This window comes from Podarcis liolepis (assembly GCF_965112155.1).
Source record: "Podarcis liolepis genome assembly, chromosome: 3".
Classification (NCBI taxonomy): Eukaryota; Metazoa; Chordata; class Lepidosauria; order Squamata; family Lacertidae; genus Podarcis; species Podarcis liolepis.
In genome coordinates this window covers 36,574,157-36,599,087 of record NC_139557.1, presented here as the reverse complement: position 1 = coordinate 36,599,087, position 24,931 = coordinate 36,574,157, and the positions used below count along the sequence as shown (strand labels likewise).

At 42.0% G+C, this 24,931-nt stretch overlaps 1 protein-coding gene across 7 annotated transcripts in view; it reads left to right on the top strand.

Moving 5' to 3' along the window:
• EYS (eyes shut homolog) overlaps nucleotides 1-24,931 on the top strand; it is a 471,327-nt gene that overhangs the window by 261,461 nt on the left and 184,935 nt on the right. For all 7 annotated transcript variants that reach the window (XM_083495822.1, XM_083495824.1, XM_083495825.1 and 4 more), the window contains 2 exons: nucleotides 647-738; nucleotides 12,663-12,813. In XM_083495822.1, the coding sequence (XP_083351948.1) occupies nucleotides 647-738; nucleotides 12,663-12,813 (243 nt within the window). The remainder of the gene's footprint in view (nucleotides 1-646; nucleotides 739-12,662; nucleotides 12,814-24,931) is intronic.

The window sequence follows — 24,931 nt, the reverse complement described above, 5'->3', positions numbered from 1 at the left end:
TGGAGCTTCTGCTTTCTCCTTTCCCAACCAACTGGAGCAGATTTCGAGGGCATGCAGTGGGAGCTGCAGAGGGGAGGAAAAGGAGAAGGCAGATGCCCACTTGTGCTATGTTTGCTCTCACCCAATACATACAAATAAGCTATACACCACACAGGTATATAAAGTGTGGATTAGCAAGGACACTGACTTTCAGCGCCGTTAATGCCAAAGGTAATAGTCTATGAAAGGATCATCAGAAGATGAAGTTGATTTACTCATTCCTAATCTTATTTGCAGCAAAGGAGTATTATTCATGGATTTCCTATTCAGTTACTGGCTTAGACATCTAATAGCAATATTTATGTTTTGATCAAAGTTTTTTGGTGCTAGCTGGCATGGCCCCGAGTTGCATATGCACAGGAATCGTCCTTCTCTGTCCATTAAAAATGTGAACTTCAGTGTGCATACAAGCATCTGCCCCTGAATGCACAGTGTGGTTTTGCCTTCGCAGATGAACAGGATAAACCCCTGCATGCGTATCTGCCATGGGGAAGGGAAGCATTTCCTCTTGTGTCCTGATTTCACTCATTTGTGTTTCAGCTTTTAAAAATTACTGATGCTTTGCAATTACAATAAATTATCTCCCCTCCCCGCTTCCTTTATTCAGTACCAATTTGTATGCGACAGCATAGGAGAAATTAGAAACATCAGTACTAATGTGAGAGTGGATGATGGACAGAAATACAGAGTGCGTGTTAGGTAAGTCTATTCACTTATTTCTTTGTTTTGCCATTCACAGTGTCTGAGTTTGTCATAGAGGATAATGGGCCAATTGATCAGTTCAGTCTGCAAGGTTATCCTGGTTCACACCCTGAGATGCAGACCTAACATTAATGAAGTCAATTGAAACTTGACCTCGACTTCAGCGAAGTGCAATACCAATTATCATGGGAACGATGTAATTAATTAAGATTTGTGACTTGTTCCCATCCCAGAAGGATCACAGCAAGAAACAGTTATTTTCAAAGAAACAATATCCAGCTTGTAGGCTTATTTATAACCTTCAGCAGCCACTGGCTGTTCCAAATAAATGGGCAGTTGATTTGCAAGAGTTTTACAGCCCTAACTAGGATTTCCATCCAAACCAGCAGTGGGGAACCTGTTGCCCTTCCAACAGGAGTGGCGTTGGACTCCACCTCCCAAGTGCTGCAGCCAGCATGACCAAAGTTCAGGGGTGATGGGAATCACAGCCCAGGAATATCTGGAGGGACACAGGTTCCCTACACCTAATCTAAACTGTTGTGTGAATCCAATAGTTTTACTTATCATTAGCCATTGTTCAAGTTGATGCAGAACACTGACCTGGGGTTAAAATATAAAGCCAACAATGGAAGAAAGGGACAATGTGCTGCACAGAGGAGAACAGGGGAGCAGAGGAAGCAAATGTTGCTGGCTCCTGATGCACTAGCATTATGCTTGCACCTGATGCCCCTTCCCCACAATTAAGCACATGGTGTCATCTTATTTATTAACCTGGGACAGTGTGGTACAGTGAATTCCAATGGAGCAGAATACTTAAAAATTCAATAAGCAAGTTAACTGAGCAATAAGATGTGGCAGGAGCGTATTGTTCATTTTAAAAAATGGCAGTTTTGGTGCTTTAAGACTGAGACCATAAGGCCATGTGCCTTTCTCCACCACTGCTTATCATTAGTAGACACTATCACACACCATGAAGTTTCTTATTGGAATTATAAAATGTTAATTTTGAGAGAAAGCGTGCAGGGCAGATAGAGCTAACAGCTTTTAAAGGTAAGACATGAACTCTGTCTGGTTAGATTAAATCCATCTCTACTAGTTTCAAAATGCTAATGTTGATACTAATGGGTTCCATTCAAAAGAATGAAAAAAAGCTTATGCTTTTCTTTAGAAATTTGCTGCTTGTGTACTAATGCTCATCTCATCCTTGCGGTTGCAATGGCATTTAACACTCTGCTTAGGGGCAAATCTTACTTTCTACTTATGTGCCCCCAAACCATGGCTCCTCCTCATACATCCTGGCACCAGGTAAAGGCAACTATCTTCCTCCAGGCCTTTGAGTAGGCTTAGTGACTATTTGAGAAAGCAACAACAGACAGATGAGTCAATGCTATGTGTTAATTGTGGTGTGTTTTTCCTGCATTATTGCTACCCACCCCAGGATCACTTGTGAAGACAGGTGAAATATAAGTGTTACACAGTTTCTAAAGAATAAAAAGGATATAAGTGAATGGTTATCTCCGACAATACAATTACGGATACCTAGTTAGGAAAAATCCTCTCTGAAAGACATGCAGGCCTTTGATTATTGGGCTCATTCATTGTCATGTGATAGTGAAAATGACCAAAAGGACCTACTATGGGGGGGTGTTTCTAACCATTCATCTGAGCACAAAATCCAGCAAGCTCATGTTCTGGCAAATGCACATACAAAAAAACTAAGTTAACTGGATTGAAACCAATTTACTCTCTCTGAATAGTGCAAAGTCATTCTTAGGCAGGCTATGGACTCAGCCACTGGTCAGTCAGACATTCAGTCCTCCCAAATATCAAAAATGTGTTTCCCAGCTAACTGAAATGGATGGGATGACATAGGTTTGCCAACTGAAAATGGTAGCCTTCACATGCTTACAATGTGTAGCTATGGAAACATGGTGGGGGGGCGGAGGTGGCCCTTCCATGAGGTAGGGAAGAAGCAGGTGCCTCAGGCGGCAGACGTGCAAGAGACAGCACTCTGCCTGCCCATCCCTCCACTCCTGCTACTGGTGAAATGCCCCCTTTACCGGGAGTGTTCCGGCAGGCTACTTTGCCGCTCGTCTTTAATGCCCCTGGGATGGAGAAGGTGAAAAAGCCATGGTCCAACTGGTTTCATACATCTGAACATGGAAAAACAGTTTAAAACTTGTAGACCGTACTTGATGCTCAGGAAACATATATATACCGCACTTGGAATTGTTCAGAATGTTCCACTTGCGTTGCCTGGGTAATGTTTTTAACAGCACAGTAAGCGAGGTCCTTATTTTTTCATTCACACAATGCAGATGGGACAGGGAGAGAGAGAGAGAGAGAGGTTTGCCTGAGGCCAGCTGGTTAGGTTGTGACAGAGCTGAGATTTGAACAGGGGCACTCCAGATCTGCAGCTCACTCACTTAGTCACTATGCTAGACTAGTCTCATGACATCCATGTAATGCAGTGGATTGATACATAATTAGACTGATAAGTGTAATTAATTTGGAGTCTTTCTCTAATTAAGCAATGGTTTAAATGGATTGACGTAGAAGGTAAATAAATGAAAGCTAATATATTCTGGGTGTGCATCAAGATCAAATGGGAGCAATCAAGGAAGACGGTTAACTGGCTTTTAAAAAAAGAAAGAAAGAAAGAAAGACTGCTCAGAGCAGCTGGTTCTTTCAGATTATAGTACAAGAAGAAAACTTCTGCTACAAGGTATTGCTTTTATGGCACACAGGAAAATTATGGCACATTATTCAATTTGATGTGGCATTATCATGTATGAGAATTAAGCTGCAATATTATCTGGGCATTAAACAAGCTAATACCAAAAAGAAATTGCCGTGGAAGGGCCTTCAGAAAATCATGATAACCAACTCACTTTATTCCCAATATATCTATTTCTATATTTTCAATTGACTTGCTTAACCTGTGGAGTAAATTTTGGGAGTGTTATTTTGATCTTAGTCTTTTTTTCACAGATGAATGGATTAGCAGATGGGCTAATAACCTCACTTCCTGGGGGTAATGTCACACATTAGTAAATGTCATAAATACTTCATCCTCCAAGAATAGTTTCAAGTATCTTTTTATTGGGGGTTGGTGGTGAGTGTACACAATAAAGGAATTGGATTTAATGGCACAAAACCCTCAAGCAAACCCGTCATTTCACATTATGCTGATTCCCTGAAACTACCCAGTCCTTTTTTTTAGAAGTCTTGACAACACACCAGCAACAATGAATTCAGGGTTAAAGGTAAAGGTAAAGGGACCCCTGACATTAGGTCCAGTCGCGGGCGACTCTGGGGTTGCAGCGCTCATCTCGCTTTATTGGCCGAGGGAGCCAGCATACAGTTTCCGGGTCGTGTGGCCAGCATGACTAAGCATGGCGAACCAGAGCAGCACATGGAAATGCTGTTTACCTTCCCTCCAGAGCGGTACCTATTTATCTACTTGCACTTCGTGCTTTCGAACTGCTAGGTTGGCAGGAGCTGGGACCAAGCAGCGGGAGCTCACCCCGTTGCGGGGATTTGAACCGCCGACCTTCTGATAGGCAAACCCTAGGCTCTGTTGTTTAACCAGCAACAATGAATTCAGGGTTACCAGAAACAAATAACCATACAGATTGATTTGGGAAACAATGTAAATCCCCTCACCCTGTCACGGTGATTATCAAAATAATGTTACCTAATGTATAGGTCGCAAATCTTGATGCTCCTGGGAACATTTTTCCACCACCAATTACTTTTTTTTTTTTTTTGCCAATAAATTTTTATTAGTTTTCCATACAATTGTACATTTTTATCCAAATTTTAACAAATCATTTCTTTTTGAACTTCCTTCAGCGTCTCTGACAATCATCCATATTTATATCTTTAATACGCATTCCCTTCATTCGTATTGCCATTAAACTTCCCTTCTCCTTCTATTTCTTATTAACAATACTTCTTTGTTTTCACAGTGCTTCCTGAAATCCCACTAGCGTTGTTTTCACGTCACACACATTTTTCAGATAATCTACAAACTTTCCCCAGTCTTCGATGAACTTTTGGTCTCCACCGCCAATTACATGACACATACATCCCAGTTCAGGTTGGCAGGCTATGCTGACACAGTTCCTTCAGTTCTCAGATTAACAGAATATATGAGCCCCATTCACACTTGCTTCCAGCACTGTCAAAGAGTTTACTTCCTTGGGATGTCTTCCTATGGCACTCCTCTAAGCATTTTGAGACAGGAATCATATTAGTGGGGTCAGGAGTGTGGTACTTTCAGAGTTCATCCTTGCCGGATCGTGAAAGGGACCCCGCTGATCACTGAGTATCTGTAAATTCAGTCTATGATATATGTATTTACCTTAAGCCTTTTCTTAGTATATATCTTTGTGTATGTATTCAGTATACATGCATTTTAAAATCTCCACTATAGAGTGGAACCTTGGTTCTCAAATGACTTAGTTGATGAACAAATCAGCTCCCGAATGCCAAAAACCCAGAAGTAAGTGTTCAGGTTTTCGAACGTTTTTCAGAAGCTGGATGTCCAGTGCAGCTGTCGGCTATTGTTTCCGGGGCACCTGTGCCAATCAGAAGTTGAATGGACTTCTGGAACGGATTATGTTCAGGAACCAAGGTACCACTGTATAGGGATTTCAGGCAATGCAGAATAAGATATCATGATAGCCTTGATCCTTGAAAACAGTGACAAATTGCACACCCAATACAGTAGGTGAGGATCTCCCTGACTGACCAGAAGTTCAGCGGTTATCGCCTTTGACAGTGCTCATCTTACATGATAGATTATGTAAAGGCTTGTGAGGGGAGCAGAATACAGTTTTATCCTTTTTATCCTACTAAGCCTGATTCAGAGTAGACTGATTGAAATTAATGAACCTAAGTTAATCCTGTCTATTAATTTAAATGGGTCTATTCTCAGTAGGTAAAGATAAAGGACCTCTGGACAGTTGCGGAGCTTCATGCTCTGGCACCGGGGGATGGAGAACAGGCAAGGGCGGGGCTGGCGTGCATCCTGGGGGCATGGTATGCCGCCCGCAGGGGCGTGGCCTGCATCCTAGGTGAGTGGCATGCCGTCTGCAGGGGCAGCCACAATGGCACCCCACCGGGATCGTGCTGCCTGGGGTAGTGCGCTCCCCCCGCACTCCTCTTCCTCCGCCAGTGCCCCTGGAGGGTTAAGTCTTTTTGTTGTTTGTTGTTGTTTAGTCGTTTAGTCGTGTCCGACTCTTCGTGACCCCATGGACCAGAGCACGCCCTTAACTATGGTGTGCAGTGCTCATTTAGCTTCAGGCCGGGGGAGCCAGCATATGTCAGCAAACAGCTTTTGGGGCCATGTGGCCAGCATGACTAAACTGCTTCTAGCCCAATCGGACACCATGACGAGTGTCAGAGCGCATGGAAACACTGTTTACCTTCCCACCACAGTAGTACCTATTTATCTGCTTGTGCTGGTGTGCTTTTGAACTGCTGGGTTGGCAGTAGGAACACCACTGGCTACAACCTCAAACACACTTGACACCAGACAAATTTAAGGACTGGTCAGATCAATACTGTGGCCCCTGGGACACCTTCCCGGGACCCAGGCCTTAAAAATAATGCATCTCAGTATTATTCAGTTCCACACTTTCTGTCCAGCAACTCCCACACTCTTGTTTTCTTATACTATATGGTTCCAAAAATAGTCTTTATAAAGAGTTGTAGGGATTCATTAGAAGAAACCCCTGTGTGTGGAGTGCTTTTTATTATCATTATAATATCCCATAAGTAATTATTGGGAAAGTTCATTTGAGTTGAGGAAGAACAAGCAATTGTTATTTCTACAAACTTAATTGAACAAGATGTAGGTAATTACATTTAATTGATCATAATGGAGTTAATAACAACCTAATAATGCCAATTAGTTGATACTATCCATTGTTTTATCGCCTTTCGAAGATAAAAGCTTAATGAGGCTATTATGCTATATTTTGACACAAATCACGTAATAGATCTTTTACAAATTGGGAGCATCAAAAGAGGAGTTTAGGCCTGAAGATTCAATATCATCATCAGAACAAATCTTTAGGCTAGCATATATATTTTCTCTGGTTCAGGATTTATCATTGAGAATTAACTCACTTCTGGAATATTTCTGTCATAGTTTCAAACTTTACTTTGTATCAAGGATCAATAATTCATTTCTATTATAATTAAAGTTCTGCCACTACTAATAATGATTAATATGCAAAATTCTGAAATTTTTATTTCATTCAAGAATTTCAGTTACAGATTTATCCTCAAATGTTCATCTTCAGTTAGGTTTCATTTTGTCATTCGTAGCAAATTACACTACCTTGGATCAGAATGCACAGTAATGTCACTTCTTAGTTTTCTCAAAGTTCTTTTTAATGGACAAAAGAGTATTGTCACTATCCTGTATGTTAACAGCAAGGACTCAGTTACATTAGTAAAGAAAAAGCATTTAATATATGTTACATCGCTGTGACACCAGATGGCGCTGTGGAGTTCCGTCTTTTGCCAACGTGATTTCCAACTTTGAGGTTTACAATGTGTTTTCCTGAAACACTTTTTTGATGTGTCTAGATCCAGCCTAAGTATGGATCCTTTTTTGCATTTACATCCCATTGAAATGAATGGGGCACTGCTACCTTAAACATAATAATAGTAGTTTTTTATATTATTATTATTATTATTATTATTATTATTATTATTATTATTATTAATTTCAATGTCACTTTAAGTGCAAATAACTTTATTTGGTTTGGGACAACACTGTGTACTGGATAGTACTTCAAGAACATTAAGCTAACTTTGGTGGCAATAAATACTTGCTCTATTTGCCCATAGGCATAGTTGAGAATGCGAATGACCAAGAAAAGTGAGAAATAGTTGAACACAGGACCAGTTTGGTGGATCATTGGTTTCCTTTTTATGGAGTCCAAATGATACTCTATTCCCAGCATGAGTAACATTTAACAAGCTTGGCAGTAAACGAGATCTGTTTGTTTCATTACCTTTTAAGCTATTTTGCCAGGCTATCCAAAAGATGTTTTCAGTCATTGCTGACAAATGTCACTCAACAATAGAAAGACACCACATGCAACAGTTTGGGGACACTTGCAAATGTACAAACGTTATTGTTGTGTTAAGTCACCCTTTATCCCTGTGGTTCATCAACTGATTGTCTGACCTTTCCATCCATCCAAATTTGAATGGCTTTGGGCACCAAATGCAGTTCTACACAGACCGAGCTCATCATCCAGGTTGCAATTAGCCAGCCAGTTTTTAATGATTATACTTGTGGAAGCACAAAGGATAAAATGACACAATTGCTACTGGGTTGGGCTGGGACATAATTACCAGCAGCTTAACCACCAGGGGCACTTGAATGATTGTGCATGCATTCTACATTTACAATTATGCAAAAATGGCAGGAGGGGGCAGAGAGAGAGAGAGAGAGAGAGAGAGAGAGAGAGAGAGGGAAAACCTGTCTTCTCACTTGACCTTTAAAATACCCTATGTGCTGATTGTAGAAAAAAGCATTTAGAAACCTTGATGGAATATTTATACAGTATATGTACTATCAGGCGATTGTGTTAGCGGCAAATGTTAAACAATAATATCTTAAGGTTGATATTTTAATTTAGCCAGTCCCTGGAAGATTCAATCAAGCACAATCAAATGGTGCACTCTTAACAAGCACAAGGTGAAAGCTGCTCACCAGCATGCTGAATTGCTAACAACTTGTCCTGCAAACATAAAACACCAGGAAGCTATTCCAGAATATTATTAGCTCATCGGCAAATGCATATATAACAGCTGTTATGGTGGGAAGTTATCATGCCAATGGCTGTGTCTTATATCAATTGGACGCCTGCAGCCAATGTCTGGCTGTCGATCCCAACCCTCCTAACACCGCGAAGCACATAATCAGTAGGATCTGTCTCCACTGAATATTCACCCTTTCACCCCCACATCACCGTTTCCCTCCCTCTGTTTCTTATGGTTTGCTGCACACATACTGTACATTTGTCTCGCAAATTTCTTCTCCCTTCCCCTGCCTCTTTCTCCCAGCCATTTATTTCTCTGTCTTTTTTTGTGTCATTGCCCCCTTCTCTCTGTCCATTCCTCTTCCCAGGCTGACCATGTACTGTTTGTGCACTGGGTTCAAGCAGCATAAAATGGCAATACCGATATGTTGAGGGTTATCAGTGCAACTTTAAGTCATTCAAACATTAAAATGCCAGAAGCAGGGGAAGAGCTTCTTGGGAGGATTGGTGCCTTATATCTCCTGATTCAAGGTGGCTTCAGCCAACTTGCATCTCTCTCTTTCTCCCCTTCCCTCCTGCCACAGCCAACTTGTTTCTCTGACCCTCTCTTCCCAAAACTACTATTTTTCAAGTGCACCTGCCCACTCCCTGTAGCTTCTCCAAGCTCTGATGGCTGTGTCTTTGAAAACACTGAAAAGACAGGGTGAGGCATCAAGAAACAATCATTTTGTGTTTTAGGGAGGAGGAAGAAAGGAATCACAATTCTGTTTTGTTTCAACAGTTTTATATTTCATAGCTACATTATTTTCTCTCTCTTTTTTAACAATATCCACAGCAAGCACTGTCTTTCCTTCCTATTAGCCCGTAAAAGATCAAACAGATGTTGGACTAGAATGCACTTTATTAATCCATTCATTCAATCAGCAGCGTCCATGTGCAGGACGCTTTACAGAGACCAATTCTCTGGGTTAAGGGGCTTACAATTTGGCAAGGGAACTGGAGCTCTGTGCCAGAGGGTTCATGGAAAAGGTGAACTTTGAGTAGGAATTCAGAGGAGGACATGGAGGTGGCATGTGGAACAACAGGATGGAAAAGTTGCAGTCTTTCATGGGAGAAGGATGCCTTTGGATGAAAGAGGATAGTGCAGCTCAAAGAACAACACTTTCTGTGTTTCTATGATACACAGAAAGTAAAGCAGTAACTTCAGATCACACACATACTTAAATAATTGGAAAATCTAAGGCTGTGCCTGTAGGACTAGACTTACCATGTGCTATGCTGAGCCGTGTGGATGAAGGGATGGATGGGAAGGTGAAGAGGATTGTACTCCCATACACTGCCCACCAGCCCACCCTCCCAGCCAGTAGTTTGGCTGGTCACCATTGCCACCACAGCTTCCCTTCCCCTGCCCACCCATTGCTTCTGCTGCTGATCTCCCACCAGGCCAGTTGGAGATTCCTGGCTGCTGACAAAGCCGTTGATGCACTAGGCACTCCCTCGTTTTGAGGTATTGTGGGTGAGGCCTGTGCTGCTGATAAAACACTTTTTCAAACAACACTTTAAACTATAATAGTCTAAAGTTTTCTCTCTCTTTTTTTTTTAAAAAAAGAAGTAATTTGCACCATCATGGCAAAATGGTGGCAACACAGGCTTTCTGTAGGTGACTTTTCTCACTCTGAGAAAGGACCCCTTCCTCTGGGTGAGGGAGAACATGTTTTGTCAGCAGTGGAAAGCAGCCAGGTGGGGGAAGGCAAAGATAAGTGGGCAGGTAGGAAGGAAGGAAGGAAGGAAGGAAGGGCAAAGCCACTCCATTTGCCAAACTGAGGTGCCATATTGTCTTGAGCCAGCCCTGGCTATTTAAGAGGAAATCAGTTGCACTTCAATGAGGGTGAGTATTGTGGACAGGAGGCGACACAATGGAATTTAAAATCTTCCCATGGGTTGACGTGGGCAACCAGCTAGGGTTACATCCACACCATGTATTTAAAGCACTGTTATACCACTTTAACAGTCGTGGAGGATCCTAGGAAGTGTAGTGTGTTAAGGGTGCTAAGCTCAAAGAGCAACACCTTTAACAAGCTACACTTCCCAGGATTCTCAGCAGTATGAGAGGGCTTTCAGTGTGTGGTATGGACCAAGTGGAAACTGCTGTCCAAAGGCGACTGAATTCACACCTTATTTGATCACAACAGCCTTGGTTACATGGCAGGGCCTTGTTTCCCCTCAATAATTTTATTTTACTTCATTTTGGTTACTGCTTTTACTTAGACATCCTCTTGCCGCCAAAGTGTAAGAGTCTGAATCTTTTTTAATCATCCAACTGATCAAGCTTTAGTGATTTGACCTTGCTCTTAAGCAGCCCTCTGCTTTCTTGCTGTGCAGGAAAAAGGATAACTATAATGAAACACCAAACAGAGAGGCTGTTGCTTGATTTTCATGGGTCCTCACTGTGCTTCCTTTGATTAAGGTAGAACATTTCATGCGAGCTGGCTCAAGGAACATGAATTAGAGTTGTATTATAAAAGGAAAGAATAAAAATCACATCATTTGCCTTGTGCCAAGCGTTTTCAGTGAAGAATGTTTGTATGTTTGCCCCTTAGCTCTAAGCTGGAGCATCACACACACTGTTCTCAGATATACATTCTAAACAACTGCATATTAAAGTTAAATTTTAAGTTAAGAAAAATGGTTTACAGAACAGATGGAAATGATGTTCCACCCATCATCAAAAAGATGTCGGGGCAGCATACAGCATATTCATATTATATTATTCTGTGTCTAGCGTGGGTTGCCAGGGCCACACAGATGGGTGGGTGAGAAAGAGGGAAGTGGATGGAGTATGCATGAACATTCAATGGTCTGACTGCATCCCCATCACCCAGGAGACTGCAGCTGCAGAGATAAGAAAATAAGAGTTGTTCCATTGTTTGGAGAGGTCACTTCCTGGTTCACATGGAGAAGCCGTTGTCAACAGAGCACAGTGACGGAAGTGTGCAGATGTTTTGAGGCAGCAGCGTGTGGTGAAATTTTGCACCCCTAACAATTTGGGACCCAGGGCAACTACCCCACACCCCGTCACGCTATGCCATTGTTCTGTGTGTCTCTTCATTTTCTATTTGCCACCACTCTATTCCATTCCTCCTCCCAATGAAAGTCAGCTTATTTATTTATTTAGGAATATTCATACCCTGACTACTGACCAAAGTTCTTGAGGCAGCTTGCAATATGAAATAGACAATACTGCAATACTCACTACAGAAGTTCCCCACTGCACCCGCCTTTGTTCTCAGATGTTCCAGCATATTCCATTCAGCAGCTGAGTCTCCTGACCTAGAACTGGCTGTTGAAGTGGCTAGATGTTAGTCTCACAAAGGCCAGGACTTCTTCACTGGGTGGCTTCTTCTTCTTCTTCTTCTGTGGGCTCATCCAAACTCCCGTTTGTCCCACAATTTCTTCTGTCTGTTCCATGATTTCTAGTCACGGATCTGAGAGGTATTCCCTTTTGCCCCACCGCTTTCCCCAGGAAAACTCATGGTTTCCCGTTGAATCGTAACAAACGTCAATCTGCAGAAAACCCAGTTGATTCAGTGGTAAACCATGGATTTCCCCAGAGAAAGTGGTAGGATGAAAGAAAAACCTATCAGACCCATGCAGAGAAACGACAGGGCAAACACAAATGTGCATAAGCCCTCACAGATGCTCCACAACTGAACTGCAGCCCATCCCCTAACAGAGACCCTTAATCCCCAATATGAAAATATACATTCTAATGGTATATTAATATTTCATTTAGACACATTTGCCAAGGAACAGCTACATAAGCATTTTATTTAGAAATATTTATTTAAAGAATGACTTTGAGTCGTTCCCCCTTGCAACTGTTAAGGAGCTATTCTGCACTTCTCTTTTCACACAGTGATTTCATTGTAATTACAATTGCACCCCAAAGACATGCCAGCTTACAGCCTGATCATCAAATAGTTTATGTTTATGGGGTTCAATATAAGATGAGCTGCTTGCCTCGTTTTCATTCCTCCTTGACTTGGCAGCACTCCAGTTTGTTTGTCTGAGAAGCGTTTATGCAATGCATGGCTCATCTGCAAAACTTTCCCTCTTTCTATATTTACGCAGGCAAGACTTGGCAATGTGCGAGGCTGAAGTGACTATCCTGGGAGTAGCTACAAAAGCAAGCATGTCCAGCAACCATTGGTCGACTTTCATTTGGGATACAACAGGACCAATATTTGTTGGCGGTTTACCACATCCTTATGCAACAAAGCAGGTACAACATTATACATCTTGCTGTTTCAACACAGTCTCTGGGCTTCCTAGCTCAATTCGTCTAGGGGTGAGTTTCAGCACTTCACTGCGGTTCACCTAGAGTTCCCTGTGAAAAGGAGAATTAGACCGTTAAGCTACTCTGCAAATTGTAGTTCTGAGAGTGGGACTAGGGCAGTGGTTCCCAACCTTTCTTTGGCCATGCCCGACCTAAGCATCCTTAAAATCCTAATGCCCCCCTCCCCGCCCCATGACATATAATTATTATTATTCAAAAAGTGAACTCGTATTCACGTGGAAGAAGCCTAAAAGGCCATTAATTGGTCTAAACAAGCTTCCAAATTGCCTCCCTTAAAAATCAAATTGCCCCCCTGTGGGGCACGTGCCCCACATTGGGAACCATGGGACTAGGGTCTCCTAACAATGCTTAGCACCCTTAACAAACTACAGGTGGCAATCACACAGGGTCCCCGGATGTTTCACCATCTATTGATCCCTGTGCCACCACTTTATTTCTTGCTGCCACCACCCAGGCCCTACCTGGTACAATACTGAATCCAGTCAAGGTTAAATTGAAACATAAACTTTTGTTTATTTATTGCCGTTTAACAAGTGTGTTGTTTCATAAAGAGTATCAGTCAATTACATTCATGGGGTGCCTATCTAGACCTATAACTTCCGCTACCTGCTCTCACTCACTAAACCACCTCTCAGATATTTACTTGCCTGCCTAGCCCCTAACTGTTCCTGACTCAGCTTATTTCACTACACTAACTCAACCTACCCACAGACTCTATCCCAAGTCACTCCCACCCCAACCAACCACCTAACTCCTCAACAAACTCTTAACGAACTCCACCCTTTGCCCCTCCCATAGCTGGTTTTATAGTCCAGTGTTCCCCAACCTTGGGCCTCCAGCTGTTTTTGGACTACAGTTCCCATCATCCCTGACCACTGGTCTTGCTAGCTAGGGATTATGGGAGTTGTAGTCCAAAAACAGCTGGAGGCCCAAGGTTGGGGAACACTGTGACTCCACCCCCTGGGTTCTGATAGGGTAACCTGTTTAACTATTTCACCTAAGTCACACTACAGCTCCCAGAATTCTTTGGGGGGGGGAGTCAATGTGGTATCTTAGTGTTTTTACATGTATGGTGTGAATGTGGTCTAAATGAGAGCATTCTACACAGGCCTCACTTGTTAGGAATTCATTTCAGAAAAAAGGGAATTGTTTGCCCTTCTTATTACTGAATCATATCAGAGAAGATAATACTTTTGATTTATATTAATTTTGATTTTTTTTAAACGCACCTGAACAGATCTACCGATTGAATATTATGGTTTTGGTTTTGCTAAAGTTGTATGTGAATGCCTCTCCATCTGTTCAGCAACTCATTTGCATTCCCCACCGCTCTGATGTAAGCCAAACATCTCATGCACAACTTGCTGGCTTTCGGGATGTATTCCCACTTCTCCCTCACATCTCCACCAAGGCCCTCAAGGACAGAGCCACGTACAGGAAGCTGGCATGCCAGTCTGCTGAGGCAAAATGAAAGAGGCCACCTACATATAATTATTTATCCTCAAGGATGATCTGCGTATGTGCAGCCAAAGGTATACCTTCCTGTCCTGCCAAAGGGGTTACTGATGTACTCTTAATGGGTTTAATTTGGCATAGTAGAGGCAGCTGCAGTACTGGCAAGCCAAACATTACATTAGATGCAACAGCAACTTGTTTCCAAAGCCTTCACCCAAGTCTAACTCACGTCATTTGTGTGCCCAGTGTCCCTGATTCAACTACAAATGCAAATCTGGAAGGAAATTTTTCAAATTGATGAGGCTCCTTTGACAGTAACAAAAAAATCCAAGCTCTTCAGTGTCAGCAGTCCAGTCCTGTGCAATGCGCTGCCATCAGAGATTCAGCAGGTGCCTTCCTTTTCAACCTTCAATCACCTGTTGAAAATTGTTCTATGCTGCCAAGATTTATGCTGGCAGTTAAGAAAATATCCTTCTGCAATAGTTAGTTGAGTTCTGATTTTATTTTATTTTTATTGTATGGTTTTATGTATGATTGTTAAAAACGGCTCTGATGTTTTAAATATATAAATAAATGGCTTAATTTGCTCAATGATCCCTTGCAGGACAGGAGCCAAATGAAGTTCATAAGATCCATAGTATAGCATGCCAAAACCAGGTCACATATAACCCTGTCAGTCCTTTGGGGAGATTTCTTCTGTACCACTTTCTAAATATGTTTGTTGCTTTTGGTGCCTCTAGATGTATATCGAAGCCCTGAGAGGGATATATTTGTTTTGGAAAATGAATCTTCATGGAATGCTGGGTTGTTGGCATGGACTGTTCTGAGTAAAGGGGCGAATTTGATATTGTTTGCACCAATTTAACTTTGCTGCTCCTTACACAGTACATCACACTGAACTGCATTGATGTGTGCCAGCAAATAAACACAGGGAATAATCTTTGACAAAACATATGTGTTAGCCAATTAAAACAACAAGACACCTCCTCAAGAAAACAAAAATCCTTAGCAATTTGATATTTTGTGACAGTAGAGTTCTTCATTAGTGCAATTACAATGCTGCATAGAACTATAACAGGTTAACAGTGCAGTCCTGGTAGCCAAAATCCTATTTATGATGCCCTCACAGTATTCTCACCCTGTATCCAGTTTATAGAAAAAAACTGAATCCTACTCAAGCCATCCCACGTATGAAAATAAGAATTGTAAGAGTGAGAGGCTGGGTCTAGCCCTACCCCCATGTCTCTGTAAACTGTCTGCGCTACGAGTTGGCCCATGATGTCGAACCCTAACCATACAGAATTCTATTTTTCTAGAAAAAGAGGTGCCAAAACTCACTGTGAATGCCTTCCTTGTTATCTTAGAATGACAATGGCACCCACCTGAGAGGTGCCGGAAATGAGCTCCAGTGAGTTCTAGCTGGAAAAAACAAACACCCTGCTTCTGCATCTTGGGAGAGGGGCCTACATGGATAGAGCAGACTCTGCTCTACAGACTTGCACCCTCAAATGTGGACTGTGGGAGGACAGGGCTGATGGAGACATGATGACTGGATACAGGCCATGAGTGCATCAGTCACACAAAGAAGACTGCCTGAATAGGCTTTTCTGCTTCTCAATATCTAGATTTGAAAAACATCTGAGAGATATCTTGCTGTCCAACGTGGACAGAGCAAGTAACCCACATTAGCAGTGCTTCCTCAGCACTGTTCTTTCAGCAGTCGCAATGGGTGTTGGTGTCGGCATAAATATTTTCAATGGTTATGATTTATAGTTAGTGTTGAAAAGTAAAAGTGGTTTCATACAATTGCAGGAAAGTAGTGGTGAGCTGTAGGAATGCAGGACAAGGAATAGTAGCCGTGTGGAACATACTCAGGCCACATAGCTTGACGACTCTAAGTCCTAACCCTCCCCTGCTCAACTGAGATTTTTCACTTCCACACCCCTCTTGGCTGTTAAAATGGCTGAAAGGTTTATCATGAGATGTTGAAATCATAGCATGTTGGATCTCCAGAAGATAGAGACAGCAATTGCATAGAATGCATGCAAGTCTAGCATCTTGGTTTTATGAGCAATGCTCTCTAAAGCAAGCTTTTTTCCTTTTCACTTGAGTTTTATGAGAGTCTGACATAGCAAATGCGTTTGTTTATTGGAATGGAAAATAAATTAGCCATTGGAGTCATTACAATTCTAAAGAAATCTAATCATGCTGGCATCCAAGGAAACACAGAGGTGGACAACATTGTGGTCAAGGGCACCTACAAAGTCTCCTAAACTGCATTATTGTAGATGCACAATATTTGCTTTGCCTGCCACCCAGAGTATCTAAAGCAATAACAAGGGCAAGAGGGCTATGGCTGCTCCTTGAGACAGAACCTCATTTGTTGTTGTTGTTGTTCCATTTGAGACATGTGAGTTTCATTTAATGCATGGGAATGTTACTTCTGTCCTGCAGAAGCTGACTTAAGCTTGTGGTGGCCTGCAGTTATGGTGGTCTCAAAAAAATTGACCACAAGTTATGATGCCAGAGATCTGGTTTGTTGTGTTTCTTTTTGTGGGGGAGACTTATTAAAATTTATTCATGCTATGTCATTGGGCATGCTATAGGCACGATCACTGCACCCTCTCCAGGCTGGCAGAGCAATGTGCTTGCCACCTTTTCCACCTTAGGGTTGCGAATCCTCATTCTTGTTAAAGGTAGAGCATGGAGTTGAGATAGAAAGAAATATGTGCAAATGTGTCTAGCAACAAATAATATGGGGAGAGGCAACAGGGTGAGCGGTTCTAATCCTGTGGGAATGGAGCCATAGAGGATAGGAGACATGGGCTTCTGGTTAATACTGTATCAGGATGCCATATATTTGCTGCACCTTTCATTATTACACTAAGCTTCTCTGTTGGTAAAAAATGTAAATTCTCTGCAGCTTAGTTTCCTGGTCTGTAAAATGGGGAGAAGAAACACTACCCCCCACCCACCTCACAGTGATGTTGAAAATACCTGAAGATGTTTTAATATAGCTTGGTGATGAAATGAGTTGTGCAACAGCAATAATTTCTAGCTTGACTAGAAGGCAAACACCCACGCTACCTTTAGCATCACATGTTTCTCATTTCATCTTACCCCCTCACTTTCAACAGAAAATTACTATTGCAGCACCTGAGTTTTCTTTTCTTATGAAAGATTACGTGTTTGGTTTCATTACAAAGTTTAATTGTGCCGAGGAGTGGAAGGGTATGAAATAACGACAGTTAACATCTTCAGTGCTGTAATAATAAGAAGCCTAGACATATAAATTACTGCAGCAATTACAGCAGCACAAATAACACTATTAATGCAATCAACTGTTAGTGTGAGTATTTGACAACAACCTTTAATCTTCCTTCAGGTGCAGCTATTTTACATTCTCTGCACCAGAATGAAACCTAATTAAACAATTAATGGTACTTTAGTTAGCTTGAAGGTGCTGCACTGGAATTTCAGAATTCAGAAATAAGACATTGCATGCTTTAAGCTGGTATTCAAAAGAACATTTCTCTTTGTGTCTGTTCATTTGCACCCACAGAATATTGAATGTGTGTTCATGTACATACATTTAAAGGGGGTGGAATCAAAGGTTGTTAAATAGTTTGAGGATGTGTTGCCAGACAAAAGTAATAAAAATTGTTTAAGATACCAGAGGTAAGAAGAGCTGGTTGGATCAGGTCAAAGGCCCACCACAAAGGCCAACCACATGCCCATGAGAAGCCCACCATCAGAACCTGAGCACAACAGAAGTTGTGATTACTAGGAGTGGGGAGCCTTCCACCTTCACAGTTCCTCTGAGCTAGGAGGCATTAGCAAGCTGTTTCCTGCATAGCTTGAGCAGATCACAAAGATATCTTCCAAATTATTGACAGCCCAAGGCCCCATCTCGGAACCATTATCTAAAAGGCCAGAGACCGCTGGTTCCATGTCAGATAATGCTTTTAATTTGTGATAGTAGCAGTAAGGATGTCATGTGGCGCACTTTACAGAGGACAATCCTCTATTTGAAAAGCTGTCCAGTCCAAGTCTGGCTTAAAGTTGTAGAACCCAAAAACGGGTCTTGAAGTTACCATCCTTCTCCTGATTGCAAATGTTGCCACACACCCCAAACGATTGCCAACCTTCTGCCATATTTCAATCAGTTTCCTTTTCAGCATTGAAATGCCTTCCCCCAGCACCTGAAAAAATTGAGACAGGAGTCTTGTAGTTTTGCTGAGCAGCTCCAGATTCCCATTATGTGGAAATCAGTCCCACTGATTTCAGTGGAATTCAGTCACTTGAAGTATCTGTGCTTAGGACATAGCCAGAACTGCAGCAATTTGCATGTACATTGAAGAGGTTCAGACTCATTTCAAAGAAATATGCTTACATCAAAGTAAACCAGACCAGTAGGATATCAGATGGCTCCTTAGAATGCTGAAATTAAGTAATGGAAGAGAAATCATTTGGAAGGATCTTTGGCAGTCATCAACTCTTCGCTGCACTTCAGACAGCTTTTTAAAATGTAGGCAGAGTAGTCAATCGAAAATTATTCCATAACTTGTGTCTTTCATTTCTGGAAATCACTTTGGATTAAGCAATCAAAGTGAGAGTGGCTGGAAGAAATGAAGCTGGACAGAAATGGGCATAGCCCTGAACTCACTCAAATTCTCCTTCATTTAATTAATCAGTATGGATGTATGGATGTAGACATTTTTGTTTCTGTGTGTGGTTTTGTTTTGCCTTTTGTGACAATGAAGAGAGATTGAGGCTATTTCCAGCCATGTTATTGCTGGTTATTTTGGTGGCTTCCTCGGTTGGTTGGGTGGGAGAGAGGTTTTCAAACTCTGCTCCAGGGAACTCTGGGGTCTTTTCAGGGATTCCTCAATAAGATCAATAATGGTGAGCAGCTTATCCTCTACTGCCTATTTCCTCCTACCAAAAGCTTGACCCACCTGAAGCCCTCCAAATGTTTTGGACTGCAATTCCCAGCAGCCCCAGAGTTCCCCTGAACACAGTTTGAAAGTCCCTGACCTGTATGTTGAGGAAGTAACCATGACCAGAACATCCAGGATTGTGGATTGCATTGTGGGATACTGAACTAAATGACCCCTGGTGTCCCTTCCAGCTCTATAATTCTATGGTTCTAGGAGTCTGGAAGGTGCCAGGCTAGCTAAGGCTGCCCTGCAGTGTACAGTCATATGGGGGGGGGGTTGAGGGTGTTCTAGGTTGCCCTGTCAGGGTTAAGACAGATGTAACATAAAAGCACATTGCCCTGGGTTCTTCACCACCTGCATGATACGATGCCAATTTCACGATGAATATTGCAGAAACAATCACATGCTGGTTCGGTCCATAAGTCACCAAGTCACCAACACTGTAGCATCTCATTCTCGGTTGAACATGGCTATATGCACAATTCTTCATAATGTTTCTGACCCACGTATGGTCACTTTCAGCTGGGAGCCAGAAATGTCACTACAGCTTTGTTTGTTTTTTTAGTATGTAACTCATTGTGCAAAATTACTGTGGGAATTGGTTGGAAGGGGATTGTGGCTGGCTCTAGACAACCAGTGCTGCCCATGGCCAACTTCTGCTGCTCATTTCTTCAGAGCTTGACAGTAGTGCGAGATACACACTTAGAAACTGAGGGCAATTGTTCAGTGGCAGAGCACACAAAAAGTTTCCAGCTTCAATCTACCAGTCTCTTAGGTAAGAAGCTTTCATTACCTGAAACCCTAGTTAGCTGCTGTCAGTCACCAGAGATCATGCAGAATTAGACCATTTAAAAATCAAATGGACAAATGACTTTAAAGTAAATGTTCATGCTATTTATGGACACAAAGAATTTTTTTTAAGTGTTTAAATGTCATTTGTTTATAATGGTCACAATTAGGAATGCAGTTCTTTCTATTTTCCCAACAACTGCCCTTTTAATCAGCCATGGGTAGCTGCTTTACATTGGAGGTTGTGCCCTAAACAGAACTCCCAGGGGACAGTCCATAGGGCATTGAAGATGACCACTGCAGAACATCAGTGGACAAACCAGAATTACCTGCTGCAGCAGAGATTCATTTTGGATTTTCATTTCACAATCAATACAGGCACAGGAAATTAATAGTGATTCAACCTACCTTCTCCCTCAGCCCACCCCCCACAACTGCCGTGGCCCCCACCAGCCAATTTTGGTATCCATGCTGGTGATCTTTCAGGTGATACTTGTTAGCTGTATTCCTACAGTTTGCTGTGTGGGAGATGACTTTGTTTGATGCAAGCAGCTGCGGGACAAGCACATAATGAATGCCATAAATGTTGTAATGAATCAAAATATTTCCAGGGTTCTTCCTTCCTAAAGAGCTGGCGAAAGGCACTGCAGTAAAATGGCACACAACTGTTAGCTAATTGGACATCTAAGAAAGAGGTGATTATTCATGGGATGGGGAAATGAACAAATCCTATCAAGATCAGTGATTCAGTGTTAGAAAAAGAGAAACTAATGTATGTCAATCTTTTTTTTTTTTAAGCAATGAAATCCTATACATACCTGCTCAGAAACCCTATGCACAGTGGGGCTTACTCTCAAGTAGGTAGGGTTAGGATTGAAGCCTATGAGTAGAATAGCCTACAGAAGGGATGTGAAACCTGTGGCCCTCCAGATGTTTGTGGATTCTATCCAGCTTAGCCAATGGTTAGGGATAATGGGAGCTGTAGTACAACATCTGGAAGGCCACAGGTTCCCCAACAATGGCCTACAGAATTAGTTGGTTAATGGAACAATCTTATACTGGGCCTTGAAAGGACTGAAGTGGCAATGAGATTGCTGTACACAAAAACCTGCCAGCTTGTGCCAGCTTGTGCCAGCTTGTGCCAGCTTGTGCCAGCCAGGATGGAAAGTGTGGAAATCTGATCTCATTCTTTCTCTCTCTCTCTCTCTCTCTCTCTCTCTCTCTCTCTCTCTTTCTTTCTTTCTTTCTTTCTTTCTTTCCTTTGCCAACTCCAATCTGGCATACCAGAGCCTTCCCGCCCTCCCAAAAACAGCCATCACTTTGGATCCAAGGGACTTTGGCTCAAAAGTTACAGTGTCCTGCTGCCACCTTTCCTCCGAAACACCCTGTTTGGGGCACTTCTGTATTGAAGAGCAGGTGGGAGCTTACCACCTGCCTGGGCATAGCTCCAGTCCTCAGGTGAAACAGAGCTACCCCCACCAGTAATGCTTCTCCCTGCCAGCAGAGACCAATGGGAAGGAATCTTACTCGTACTGTACTCCCAGCCATTGACTTGTCATGGATGGTGGTAGTAGGATTGTGCTTATATATAAACAAGTATATATAAACAGATGGTGGCAAATGTCAAATTTGTTGCGTTTGCTGCAAAGCAGGATAAGGATCAGCTGCAGAAAATGTCTGATTCTATGGCAAAATGATCTCTGGATTTGGAAAAACAAGTGTCCAGCACCCTGCATGGAAAATCCTGGCCAAGAGCTGTCAGAACGAATAAGAACTTTTACCTAAATGAAACTGGTGCTTGAAACCCAGAATGGAGTCACTGGCTGCAAGCTAGACTTTCCCCAGTGTGAGCTGTGCCTGTCACCTGCTTCTGGTTGACAGGAATCCCAGCACTGGGCACTCTCTGTCAGTGACTGCATTTAACTTGTGTAGAGACATCTAGTGAGTGTTTCTGGAAACAATTCTTAACAGGTTTAAATAAGGAAGAAGTCAAGCTGCTGCTGCTTTCAAACCCCAGGCTTGAGGCAAAAAAACCTGCCGAGTCCCCCTGCTGACCAGAAATCATTCTGATTGCCACTGTCCAAACGTAATCTTTGCGGTAAGGGTTTCATTGCAGTATTTTACACAACAGGGTTTTAATTGCTTCATACTTTACAAATGCAGGGGCAATTGGGTGTTTGGGCTAGGTACCTGAGGCGATCTGTAACTCTTCTTTTCTAAAGTAATATGGAGCTGAGAATCATTTCTAAAGGGGAGCACTATAGCCATTATTTTTTACATGACAGCCATTTTTTTTGGAAAAAATACAGAATTTATAAAGGAGTACAAGGGAAACAATACTTTCATTAGGCATTCACATAAGGAGAAGAGGCAGTGTGCTGTGCTGTAGTAGAAAGAGTGCTGGATTTTGACCTGGAGGATCTGAGTTCAAAGCAAAGAGAATGATTTTTGAGTATATATTGCCAGCCCCAACTATCCCTTTTCATTTTTTTCAGTCTTCAGTAAGCCACGTTTCCACATCACTTTTCATGTGCATTTCTTCCTCCCTCTACACATGTCTTTGCAAAGACATTTCCCTGATATACAGTGGTGCCCCGCAAGACGAATGCCTCGCAAGACGAAAAACTCGCTAGACGAAAGGGTTTTGCGGTTTTTGAGCTGCTTCGCAAGACGAAAACGTCTTGCGTTTTTTGCAAGTTTGTTTCATTTGTCTTAACACCGTTAATACAGTTGAGGCTTTTGGTGATTTTTGAAGCTTTCCCCCAAAAATTCCGATACCGTGCTTCGCAAGACGAAAAATTCGCTAGGCGAAAAAACTCGCGGAACGAATTAATTTCGTCTTGCGAGGCACCACTGTAATGCATTTTTGTATGTGATGTTCACGAATATGTGCGTTTTAATCTGCACTTCCTTCTAATCTATGTATTTTATTTCTTGGGGTCAGAGAACTGCATCACTAACTTCAGAGAAGGGTACATTTCAAAGATTGGTGTCTTTTGGTTTACGCATTGTTTTGGGAAGGGTGGATTGTACAGATTCACAGCAAAACCAATCCCCATGCAGGGTTAGCCAATCTTGCCCTTCAGATGGTGGGAAGTACAGCTCCCATGATCATTGATCATTAGCTTATGCTGATGGGAGTTGCAGTCTACAACTGGAGGGCAGCACATTGGCTACCCTTTGACTGAAAAAGAATTCCATTAAAACCTTTTTATCCAGGCCCATTACCCACTGGAATTTAATCTATTAACAGCAACAACCTTTATCTTTGGGGGGGAAACTGGAGGAACGCAAAGACTCTTGCCTGTAAAGACTGGATAAAGAAAGTTTGGTAGTTAGCTCAGATCTTAAAGAAATAAGTAAACAAGGAGGATTATGGGATGGCAGACAGAGTAACAAAGGTAGTATATTTTTTAATCAATTGTGGTAAAATAAATTGTTGCATTCATATATTTTATTACATCACAGTTAATGATTTAATACTTGATTTTGTGTGTGATTCTGGAAGTGAAAAGTGTAAATGTTATATAGATGCAGATTATTGAGTTGTTTTAGTTGGGTTCTTTGATCCAGTTGAGGTTTCCATCGATAGAGTGGGGAAGGAAGCAATTTTTGCCAACGGTCCCTGCAACCTTCTGGTGTGAGTAGCTGCCTCTGATACTAGCATAGTATCATGTTTTTGTCATAATGGGCAGAGTTAGTGATTACAGTAAAGTCATACCTTGGATCCCAAATGCTCTGGAACTCAGATGTTTTGGCTCCCGAACACCGCAAACCCGGAAGTGATTGTTCCGGTTTATGAATATTCTTTTGGAACCCAGACATCTGACAGGGCTTCCACGGCTTCTGATTGGTTGCAAGAGCTTCCTGCAGCCAATCAGAAGCTGCAATTTGGTTTTCAAACAATTTGGTTTTCAAACAGAGGCAGATACTCACACCAGAAGGTTGCAGGGCAAAAATTGCTTCCTTCCCCACTCTATCGATGGAAACCTCAAACGTCAAAGTCAAACGGATCTCTGGAATGGATTCTGTATGACTGTATTATTCCCAGGAACAAATGTAAAAGGTTGTCCAATAGTTGTTGGGTTTCCCCATATCTCGGACCCTCTTCCCACTTCCCAGTCTGTCATTGTGTGAGTTTTTCCTCTCAGCCAAACCGACAACTTACGCACCCTCACAAAAGCTGGACTAAAAACTTATTGTGTCCTCAAACACCTGAACATTCCCTGTCTCTCCTCCACGTCAGCCAGGATCTGGCAGTTTATTAGACTATAGGTAGGAAAGGTTCATAAGCTACTGCAAATACATGTTGCAAATCATAATCATAATTCTACCATACCCTTCTGACTAGGTTGTCCTAGAGACTCTGAGTGGCTGTACTAATAGCAATGTACTTACGTAAATTTTGGAAAAAAGAAGTACCTGGCTCCCAACCAGGATTTGGAAAGAGAGAAGACCTGAGGGAAGCCCAGAGTTAGCACAAAAACATTAGCACAATTTCCAAAGGAAAAGACATTACATGTGATCCGTTGTGAGGCCTACAACCCATCTGCCCAAGGAATGAGAAAAAGCAGGATGTAGGAACATCAGCAAGAGACTTAAAGTAGGCTGGTCAACAGAAACCACATACTGAGTGAGTAGTGGGTTAAGGAGGAAGAGACCTAAAAACACATTTGAAATAGGACAACCATTAATGTGTTAGTATCTTTAAGGAATTGTAGTGACATGCTGATTAGCATTGTTCTCTAAAGACTGCTCCAGATACTTTTTTTGTTTGAGAATGTACCTTTTCAGCATCTCTGTACTGTAGATTAAATTAAATTGGAATAATTGACACCTTCTTATGTAGTTGAAGCCAT